This window comes from Carassius gibelio, chromosome A14, assembly GCF_023724105.1.
Source record: "Carassius gibelio isolate Cgi1373 ecotype wild population from Czech Republic chromosome A14, carGib1.2-hapl.c, whole genome shotgun sequence".
NCBI lineage: Eukaryota > Metazoa > Chordata > Actinopteri > Cypriniformes > Cyprinidae > Carassius > Carassius gibelio.
This window is the reverse complement of record NC_068384.1, coordinates 76,679-87,492: the sequence shown is the minus strand read 5'-3', so window position 1 is coordinate 87,492 and position 10,814 is coordinate 76,679. Positions and strand designations below refer to the sequence as shown.

Genomic DNA, 10,814 nt, shown 5'->3' with positions numbered 1-10,814 from the left:
AATGCAAAAAAAAAAAATAATTAAAAAAAAATAAAATAAAATAGTGAATATTTGCATACACATAATTACAAATTCCAATAAGTGGACTTTGAATGATTAATTGCTGTTTTGAACGATTACGTAATTGTGGCATACATAATTGAATCGAAAATGTGATAGTTGTGCAGCCCTATGTAATATCAACAGATGGACAAGGTGTTAAGTCAGGATATATTTTTTTCTTTCTCTCTCCAGCTCTTCAGTGCAGAACCAATGCTATTTCACTGACTCTAGTTTAAAATAACAATATACATTATTATTTTTTTTAAGTTGCTGATAAATAGAATGATTTCCAAATTCTGTAAAAACAAATAGCAACGTTTCAGACATTAAAGGATGGCATTTTGGTAACTGTATTTTCCTTATTGATTTCGTGATTATTATAGGCTATAAAACAAACACACCAGCCTATTTCAACTACTAAAACTGTCCTATGTATACACGTGGACAATGGAAGACCACATAATGACTAAAATTCAATTTCCAGCCATAACTTATGACATATTTACAAAGGTACAGGCATCAGAAATGCTTTGACACCCTATTTCTAATTGCAGGGAAAGTTGCTCTTTTATTTCTTTCATTGTTTGTAATTGAAAAGATAAATCGTTTAGCAACAGATCAATAAAATGTAAAAAAGAAAAAAAAACGAACTTTGCTCAAGCGGTGCCATATCTTGGTCTCTGATTGGTTGAAGAAAGAGTGCTTCAGTTTGGCACACCCCTCCTTCCCTTCGTCTCCTGGTGGAAGAAATTATGGCCACAACTGGGAAAGTAAGTTGACAGCGAAATTTGCCCTCATCTTTTGAAATACGTAAAGTATTTACAGTGTGCATTTGGTTGCGTTTAATGGTAGTAATTTTGCACTATTTGTGAAAAAAACTCGAGCGTCAGGACGTTCAATCAAAAACGGTTTCAAATATGTAGCAGCACTTGTCTTGTGCATGACAGGAGTGCAGATAGGTAACTTATACAAAGATCCCTTGTGATGCTTTGACCTGTTTTCCGTTGCCTTTGTTTCCAGATATATGACAATGCATGCGTAAAATATCAGAAACATGCCAGTCTGGTCTATTGTTGCATTCACCGAGCTTGATTTATTACAGCATATTAAATAGAGATTCGCCATATATTGGGCCGATTTTGCTATACTGTACATGAACTGCATTGTTTTTGTGAGTCTAATTGCATCTCGAAACTGCATCAACTGGAATCTTATTAATTCATCCTCAGGTGATCAAATGCAAGGCAGCAGTGGCCTGGGAGGCTGGTAAACCTCTTTCCATTGAAGAGGTGGAAGTAGCTCCACCTAAAGCCCATGAAGTTCGCGTGAAGGTAAACCATTAATGAACATTGTTCTTTTTGACAAAAGCAATAAGTAATTTGATGTGGACTAATTGTAGATAACACAGAGTACTTTGGTGCTCCGTAAAACCTTACAGACATTTTAAACAGACATATCAGAGGATTTTGAGGTGTTTTCTTAACCGATAGAGTTAAGATTTCACATTGTAATTGCACTGGCTCTACTAAAGCTGTAACAAACCAGCTTGCAGCTGCACTCTGTCAAAACACCATGTTCTGTGACAGATTTCTCAATGACCCTGCAGTCTTATCTTGAGCATGATTATGCAGAAGAGCGTTTGTGTTCTTTATTTTAAATAATTAAGCAATCAAGTCAAGAATACATGCATAGCTGTTCAAAATCTGTAACTGAGAAGTCTTGGTGATTGTATGTTTTAGGTTCATGCTACAGGAGTGTGTCACACTGACGCTTCCACTCTGAGTGGGAGTGGCCTTGAGGTCTTGTTTCCTGTCATCCTGGGTCACGAGGGGGCAGGCACTGTTGAGAGTGTTGGCAAAGGGGTCACCAAATTCAAACCAGGCATGTCATGGACTATTTACCCTCACATGAATGACATTCAGTGTGTAAAATGTGAGCCGTTTTGGTGTTATGGAGAAATCTTGAAGCTCGTATACTTTTTTTGAAGGTGATACTGTTATCCTGCTGTATGTACCTCAATGCGGAGAGTGCAAGTTTTGTAAAAATCCTAAAACCAACCTGTGTCAGAAAATCAGGTAATTATGAAAATAATGTCATTATCATCACTCAACTGTTAAAAAGTTGAGGTAATTTTTTTTCTTTTTTTTTTTTAAGCAAGAAATTACACATTTATTATGACATATTAAATGTTAGCTCAAATGTAACTAAGTTTTTCTTTTGAACTTTCAATTGATTTTTTTTTTGATCACCAAATCAGTCTATTAAAAAGATTTCTAGTATAATGTGACACCGAAGACTGGAGTAATGAATTCAGCTTTGCCATCAATGGAATAAATTAGTTTGAAAATATCTTAAAACAGAAAAACTAAATCAAAATGTATTTTAATATTTCAAAATATTACTGTTTTTAATGTATTTTTGATTAAATAAATGCAGCCTTGGTAAGCATAAGAGACCAACCCCCGAACCTTTGAAGGGTATCTTAGGCCTTATATTGTTAATGCTAACTGAAATAGTTTGGTTTGTAGATACTTAGTTCTAATGTCATTTTTTTTTTTTTTTTTTTTTTTAAGTGTGACCCAAGGTCAGGGTCTGATGCCTGATAAGACCTCCAGGTTCACCTGCAAAGGAAAGCAGCTTTTCCACTTCATGGGTACCAGCACCTTTTCCGAATACACCGTGGTGTCTGAAATCTCTCTGGCCAAAGTGAATGAAAATGCCCCCCTGGACAAAGTGTGTCTGCTGGGCTGTGGCATCTCCACTGGATATGGAGCTGCCATCAATACTGCTAAGGTCTGCTTTGTTTAATTAATGAGTATTTCTTTATATCTGAATATGTCCTGCTGCCTCAGAATGGAACATGAACTTGTACTCACCCTGGCAGGTTGAGGCTGGCTCTACATGTGCTGTGTTCGGTTTGGGAGCAGTGGGGCTTGCAGTCATAATGGGCTGCAAGTCAGCCGGCGCCACCAGGATCATTGGCATTGACATCAACCCAGACAAGTTTGAAATTGCCAAGAAGTTTGGAGCCACCGAGTTTGTGAACCCCAAGGACCACAGCAAGCCCATTCAGGAAGTGTTGGTGGAGCTGACAGATGGAGGAGTCGACTACTCCTTTGAATGCATTGGCAATGTTGGCATTATGGTGAGCTGCGGCAATAGCTGCCGTTTAGTTAAGGTTGAACAAAAACTGGCTAATGCAGCCACCCAGCTGTGCACTGCTTATTTGGAGTCGTCATTGTTCCACAGCTTATTTGCTTCCATGGTATCTCTAAATTAGAGCCAAAATAATGCTCACTATTGTTACTAATGTGAAGTGCAAATTCATTTGTTTATACAGCTTAGGTTCAGGATGACCGTTATTGCTGACATGTTTCTTGTTGTCATGTTTGAATTCAGAGAGCTGCTCTTGAGGCTTGTCACAAAGGCTGGGGAACCAGTGTCATCATTGGTGTGGCAGGAGCAGGCCAAGAAATCTCCACCCGCCCCTTTCAGCTGGTCACAGGGCGCACATGGAAAGGCACAGCTTTTGGTGGTGGGTATTTTCTTTTTTTCTTTCTCACTTTTATTATTAAGTATTTCTAATAAACAATTATTTTTATTGTTTTGTTTACATTGTATTATTATTATTTTTTCCCCATTAAATATCATTTTTAGTATTTATTTATAATTTATTGTATTATATTTTTATTTTATTTTTTATAATCTTATTTTATTATTGCTTGTGTGTGTGTGTGTGTGTGTGTGTGTGTGTGTGTATTTATCACTATTATTATTATTATTATTATTATTATTGTTATTATTATAGAATTATTGGTATTATATAATGTTACCATTTACAAATAGCCGGGTAATACATCTTCTTTTTGTTTTTGAGGATGGAAGAGTGTGGAGAGTGTCCCTAAGCTAGTGAATGAGTACATGAACAGGAAGCTGATGGTGGATGAGTTTGTTACTCACACGTTGCCCTTTGCCCAGATCAATGAGGCTTTTGACCTGATGCATGCTGGGAAGAGGTGCATACATTATAATATGGCTGTTTTTACCTGGTGTTATTTGTAATATTATATGTATGCAATATGGTGAACAAATTGTTGTCAAAATGCTAACTTTTTGTGTGTCTTCCACAGTATCCGAACTGTTCTGCAGCTCTGAGCCTCAAGTTCAAACGAACTCAAGTTCTGCCTTGTCCTGCCATGAAACAAACATGCTAATCATTAACATCCTTGTCTCAGTAGTTGCTGTGTTGACTGTTGTGTTAGAGGTTGTTCTGATAATGTTTATTTGCCTGTAGAGGTCCAGTAACACAATGAATAAATTTGATTATCAAACAGAACATTCTGTGCTTTTATTATTATATATAGTCAAAATGTTGCATCATTAGTGGCTTGGTATATTCTGTTGCAAGTTATACATCTTGCACATTTAGAACCATAAAAATTTACCAGATAAATAATTTGATTAATATCAGCACTTTCAAAACAATCTAGTTGATTACATAATGTTGCTAATTTAAAATAGTATAACATTTTTCAAATTAGGTTTTTCAAATTATATTTTCTCTGATACTTTCTACTTTTAGTTATACAAAATTTAAAAATACACATTGTAAAAAAAAAGCAGAATTATCCATCTGTTATATTTAAGTGCATAAATAAAGTACTTAAGTGGTTTTTCTTGGTTAGTGGAGAGTTCATGAATCATAAACCGCTTTTTACGGCGGGAGTCCTCTTCTCTCGGTGTCCTCCAGGTGTCGCTGTCCGGACGCGTGCTACTCATTGACTCACATGTGTTCGGTTGAGTTGGGCCAATCAAATTGTGTTTTCACACACACGGAAAGACCCTTCATGTTTGTAGAAGATGGCGACTGCTGAACCGGTTAGTAAATATAAGTGCTCTTACAATTATTAATGTGATGACAACAGTGGTAGTTATTAATGTTAAGCACGTGTTTATTTGTGTCAGGGCTTTCTAAAAGCTAATCCTTAACGATATGTTGTTGTGGAGTGATATCTCTCAAAGCAGACAGTCAAATGAGCTCGTGTTTGCCTGTTTTACATATGCGTTTAAAAGAGATTGTGCAAAAGTGTTAAATAGTTAGTTTATTTAATTAAGAGGAGTGTTGTGAGTATTTGATGTTTTCCTTGAAAGTTGAACATGTTGTTAAACAGTATCTGTTCTTGTATGGTAATCTAGAATTGATGTTTTGCTGATGTGTCACTGAAAATATGGATGATGTGTTTGTTTTTAGTCTCTGTATGGACACATCGCTTAATGTAGCTCAAAATCAGAGATCTGATCTTTAGTCAAGATACAAATGTGCGTGGAATTGTTTAGTTTCGTGAAATGTTAATTAAGTTTTGTAGAGAACTTTTAGTCAGTGTGTCGAATTTTACACAGTTAACGTTACTTGTTTGGTTGTAAGATTATTTGTTTTTCTTTCTAAACATGCCTGTTTATCACTGAAAAACAAAAAACAAACAAACAAACAAACAAAAAAAAGATAATCGTTGTTTCCTTTCCTCAGACACCCTTTTAGAGAACTTTTATGTACACTTCCAGAAAGTGCAGCTTTCTGAGAAATTTAAATAAGGATCCCTAATAGTTCCATAACATAGATCCATAATAGTTTTTATATAGTTCCGATGATATATTTTGGAATGGGCAAAACACATTTAAAATCGCGTTTTATTGGTAAAAGTAATAGCACATTGATGTAATAAATTCAGCTTAATTTTTTCGTGTCTTTTCCTAAGGCAATCTATAACCTTTAACTCTGACACCGTGGGACCTCAGGAAACTTCCGAGTTGACTTTCAATGATTTAAAATAAGACAAAACAATATATAATAATTTGAGGATGCCTAATTTTTAAAGTGTAATTTATAGACTTGGAAAAATCATGTAAATTAATTTGGATAACTCCATCTTCATTTGTGCAGTATATATAATTTTTTTTGTAGTTCTGCCAAGCTACAGATATTTTGTTGAGTAGAAATTGTGAGTATAGCATATCTCATATAGCATTTTCTTTTAAATAATGTCACATTCAGCTTGCAAAACACAATATTAAAATGTTTTAAATTGTTGTGTTCTTTCCCTGTAGGAAACTTCAACAAATCCAACAAATTCAGATGAAGAAAAAAATGATGAAAATAAGCAAGAGATAGTGAGTCTTGAAGATTACATTAAACATCCTTTGCAAAACAGGTAAAGCCAACCAGGGCACGTATGTCATGTTTTGTGTATGTATTATTATTATTATTATTATTATTATTTACTATATCTATCTATCTATATATCTGGAAAAGTTATCATGTGTATTTCTTTTGGCAGATGGGCTCTTTGGTTCTTTAAAAATGACAAAAGCAAAACATGGCAAGCTAATCTTCGTCTCATCTCAAAGTTTGACACGGTGGAAGACTTCTGGGCGTGAGTATTAATGAGAGAATTGAAACGGCACAGACAGCATGATAGATTCACCAGCCACTGATTAAATAAACAGACAACAGTGAGTTGTAAGCAACACTGTGACACTAACAGAGCTCTTGATTCCCCAGGTTATACAATCACATTCAGTTATCAAGTAACTTAATGTCAGGATGTGACTACTCCCTCTTCAAGGTAAGGCACAATATTGCATTATAACATTATGGCAGTAAATTTGAAATCATCTCAAATGATCCGTGCGCTCTTTCTGGAGCAGGATGGCATTGAGCCCATGTGGGAAGATGAGAGAAACAAGCTGGGCGGCCGCTGGCTGATCACTCTGTCCAAACAGCAGCGCAGAGCCGACCTGGACCGCTTCTGGCTGGAGACGGTAAGTCCATACTCTCTCCAGGTAGTGTGACTGCATTAGCTGCGAAATGTGTGTATATATAGTGTGTTTGTGGATTATAAAGGTTGAGATGTTTTGTTTTCCAGCTTTTGTGCCTTGTGGGAGAAGCATTTGATGACCACAGTGACGACGTCTGTGGAGCTGTCGTCAACATCCGAACAAAGGGAGACAAAATAGCGATATGGACAACAGACTATGAGAACAAAGATGCTATAGTACACATAGGGTAAAAATCATTTAGTTCATTAAACCTTGCCCCTTCAAGCTTGTATTCATCTGCCTCGATTTTTATGTGCAACACCTACATCTCAAAATCCAGTAAGCAATCTGTGCATAGAAGTTCCAGCTCAAGATTTTTTTGCTTTTTCTTTTCTGTTCTGTTAATCTGTTACACTTGGATGTATATCACAATACAGAAGAAAATATCTGCTGCTACTTGCATTTCAGTGCAACTTTATTTTACTTTTATGCAGCATTGCACACTGAATTTTCAGCAGGCATAGAGCAGCCTTAAACCCAAATCTAATGTTACTTTTTGATTCTGTCTTTAAATGTATATATTATTTGTTTTGTCTATTCACAGGCGTGTGTATAAGGAAAGATTAGGTGTGCCACCGAAAGTCATCATTGGATACCAGTCACATGCGGACACAGCAACCAAAAGTGGTTCCACCACCAAGAATAAGTTTGTAGTTTAAGGAGCCTTTTAAACAGTGAGCATTGATAGTTCTTTTCAAATGTTCATATGGTTACAATGATATTAAATATCCTTTCTTAAATTGTTCATGCTATAATCTAATTTCAGATGCTGCAAGAGACTGAATCTGTATCAAATTCAAATCTTCTTCAGAAGAGACCGACAGACCAAAACAAAACTGTCCTGGGATCTGACCTTTCACACAGTGCTGTGGGGGATATTAAAGCCCATCAGATTTGTAGATGGAAGGGTTTAATCAGAGGAATGTTGTATTTACAAAACTGTATAGTGTATAAAAACAGAGCCCTGTTCCTTTTTTTTTTTTTTTAATCTCTGTATACTATAAACTACTCTTTTGCTGGTGGAGGTAAAAAGTGTATTCAGTTCAATTTATGAATATTTTTCTTTCATATTCTGTTTGCCTTTTTTATATTGGGTTGAAGTTACTAAATCTTAAGTGTAATTAATTTATTTTTTACTTACACGTTTAAGTTTCTTCTTTGGATTCAGTGTTTTGAGTGATTTGGACCGTAAACGGATCATGATATTTCTAATTACACTGTTGATCAAAGACTGTTGTATAAATGTGTATTTTTGCAGTCTTGTTTTACATTCCTCATGTGAAATGTTCAAGGCAGTATTGAGGAAACTGATCGCCGGTTCTCACCTTTTCCTAAGGGGTTTAATTGAGTAGCCTGACTTCTTTGTTACTAAAAAATGATAGGACCCCTTTCTTGAAAATGGGTGCGTATGAAAATGAATGTAAATAAAATGTACAGTGCATTGTCTATATCCAGTGAAGAGCCTTTGAAATGCATCTGTTGATGATAAATAAATAATCTGCTCTGAGATTCTTGAGATGTGAGAATTTTTTTATTCCAGTAAGTTAGCTTATATCCCTTTAGCTAAATGTATTAGTTTCCCTTTGCTCAAAAATTCAGTTGTTTGTCCTTTGTTAATCTATGATGAAAAAAAAAACTAGTTTTGCAAGAACAAATTTTTAAGTTTACTGTATACATCATCTTAAAGATACAATTAATGAAAAAGTGCAACAAAATTGCTTTAATGCTGCGTTTGTTAAAGAAGTATTTCACACTGTGCTTGTCAACTAATGCCAAACTGTATATTAGATTTAAATAGTTTAAAAAGAAATATGATTTCTTTGTACTATCATGACCACAGAAATACTTAAGAGAAATACTTAAGAACAAAATAAAAGAATTGCGCCACTAGTTTGACATTCCTACTCTTTCAATTGTCCCTGAGGCCAATTTGTGATTCCAGATTGCTTACAGAATTAGTTGGATCTTCCTCCACAGGCTCAAGATGATGATCCAAAATACTCTCTGACAACACAGAGGGTGTCCTGCTCCGGGCATGTCTGGGTCCATCCTCCTGGAAATGCGACAGGCCTTTGGTATGATAACTAGGGCTGGGGCTGGCAGAGGACAGGGTTCTCTGGCTCCCATTAAGGTAACTACCATAGTTCACAGAGTCCTTTGAATCCTGCCGTGAGTAGGAGTTGATGTGCGCGCGCTGGTAGCTGTACGATCTCCAACCTGGCCGTCTCCTGCGGTGACATCTGCATTTCAGGATGCGGATGAAAGCTAGCTTGAACTCCCGGCTGTAGCAGGGATAGATGATGGGATTCAGGCAGCTGTTTAAGTAACCAAGCCAGAAGATGATTTTGAAGATGGTTTCAGGAGGCCGCAGGCTGACATTGAACGCAACTGCAAAGAGAGTACATCGGTGAGGTTAAGTTTTATTATACATTAATGTTGACATCAGTCGTAAGACTGTTATGAGTTATTCAGATTATAAACTTGATTTACATAGTACTTTTATTCAAAAATTGTGAATTTGAAAATGACATATATAGAGAAAGTCTAAGCTATTCTAGTCTATTCCTGAGAAACCTTAGGTTATATTTTCTGTGATGCTTTGTGGGACCCAGAACCAACCATAACACGTGGGGTTCCTTCTCTCTCTTCTCTCTCTCTCTCTCTCTTCTCTCTCTCTCTCTCTCTCTCTCTCTCTCTCGCACTCATATAACATTACTACATGACTGGTGTGCCCCCTGCTGTCTCAATTCGTGATTGTTTGTGACTGCCCCCTGTCGGCACAACTTTTTTTTTTAATTTAAAGATGTCATTTGCTTAAGCATCCATCAGGTGGCAGCAACGTTTACTTATCAAATTTTCTGCCCATAGCAAATTGGTGTGAAAACTATGAAAATAAAAATACATCGAATGCCAGATGTGCAGAGCATTTACAAACAGAACAAAGTCAACATAAAAACAAAATTTTAAATTAATAAATGTTTTAGATTTTATGTAAATACTTGATTTGTTTTTATTTTATTTAGGAATTAAAAAAAAAAAAAAAAAAACATGATATATATTATATACCGGGAGTATATATATATAATTTTTACTAAATACTTCTGTTTATTATAATATTAAGCAAAGATTTGTGGAAAAAGTTCTTTATCCCCTTTTTTTCATTAAATTGCAGTGGTAGAGTTGTGGATCTGTGCTATTAATTTCTTCAGTCTGAGATCCTTTGTGTATAAAGCAGAGGCATCTCAAAGCTGCAGCCCTAGTGCAGTGACCCACTGCATTCAAAGTACCATGGGAACCATGAGACTTCGCTGAAAAAAACAAGGCCAAACGAGTCTTTAAGTGACAAAGATATATTAAAAGGCTTTAACATTTTAAAATAAGTCATGCATAGACATTAATAGCCTGTAATTAATGTAAGCAACACCAAAGCAGTTCACTCACTTAAATAGAATATAGTCTCATATTCTGATTTCTTCTCTTATCAAAGAGCTTTTTCTTGAATGTAACTGTTCTGAAACAATAGATTTCTAAGAGGAAGCAAATAAGTTTGCGATATACTGTCCACAACCTTGCATCCTGTTTTTCCAAGTTATGTGCAGTCGAGTGGTTCACTAGGTTTTCGTCCATTGTCTAGTATGACATGTTTAGAAAAATATCAATGATTTATGTGACATAACTTATATCATGCATATCTTGTGTAATTTGTTTCTTTTTTCTTTTTCTTTTTTTTCTTTAGCAATGAATCAGCCAACATTATGAGCAGGTCTTCTTAAGCTGTATTGTCATATACATTATTTACTGCATAAACATTAGCGACATTATTTATTAAATAAATATAAAAATCTATATCAATATAGCTGTTTTCTTTCATTATATGGATGCTTATGCCACGAGAA

The 10,814-nt window shown here is 35.5% G+C and overlaps 2 protein-coding genes across 2 annotated transcripts; both read left to right on the top strand.

The window, feature by feature from the left end:
* The first annotated feature begins 736 nt into the window (after positions 1-736).
* On the top strand, positions 737-4,378 carry LOC128027309 (alcohol dehydrogenase class-3-like). Its single transcript, XM_052614779.1, has 9 exons — positions 737-812; positions 1,272-1,373; positions 1,782-1,923; positions 2,030-2,117; positions 2,616-2,835; positions 2,927-3,187; positions 3,442-3,577; positions 3,920-4,058; positions 4,173-4,378. The coding sequence occupies exons 1-9, from the start codon at positions 795-797 to the stop codon at positions 4,195-4,197; spliced, it is 1,131 nt and encodes a 376-aa protein (XP_052470739.1). The 5' UTR covers positions 737-794; the 3' UTR covers positions 4,198-4,378.
* A 387-nt stretch (positions 4,379-4,765) lies between these two features.
* Positions 4,766-8,427, top strand: LOC128027310 (eukaryotic translation initiation factor 4E-1A). The gene is made up of 8 exons (XM_052614780.1): positions 4,766-4,920; positions 6,148-6,251; positions 6,378-6,473; positions 6,602-6,665; positions 6,748-6,861; positions 6,966-7,105; positions 7,463-7,592; positions 7,685-8,427. The coding sequence occupies exons 1-7, from the start codon at positions 4,903-4,905 to the stop codon at positions 7,575-7,577; spliced, it is 651 nt and encodes a 216-aa protein (XP_052470740.1). The 5' UTR covers positions 4,766-4,902; the 3' UTR covers positions 7,578-7,592; positions 7,685-8,427.
* Positions 8,428-10,814: the final 2,387 nt, after the last annotated feature.

Coding starts and splice junctions, on each gene's coding strand:
- LOC128027309 (XM_052614779.1), top strand. Junction 2,836..2,926: donor CTGCCATCAATACTGCTAAG/GTCTGCTTTGTT, acceptor TCACCCTGGCAG/GTTGAGGCTGGCTCTACATG. Junction 3,578..3,919: donor GAAAGGCACAGCTTTTGGTG/GTGGGTATTTTC, acceptor TTTGTTTTTGAG/GATGGAAGAGTGTGGAGAGT.
- LOC128027310 (XM_052614780.1), top strand. Junction 6,252..6,377: donor AAACATCCTTTGCAAAACAG/GTAAAGCCAACC, acceptor TTCTTTTGGCAG/ATGGGCTCTTTGGTTCTTTA. Junction 6,474..6,601: donor ACGGTGGAAGACTTCTGGGC/GTGAGTATTAAT, acceptor TTGATTCCCCAG/GTTATACAATCACATTCAGT.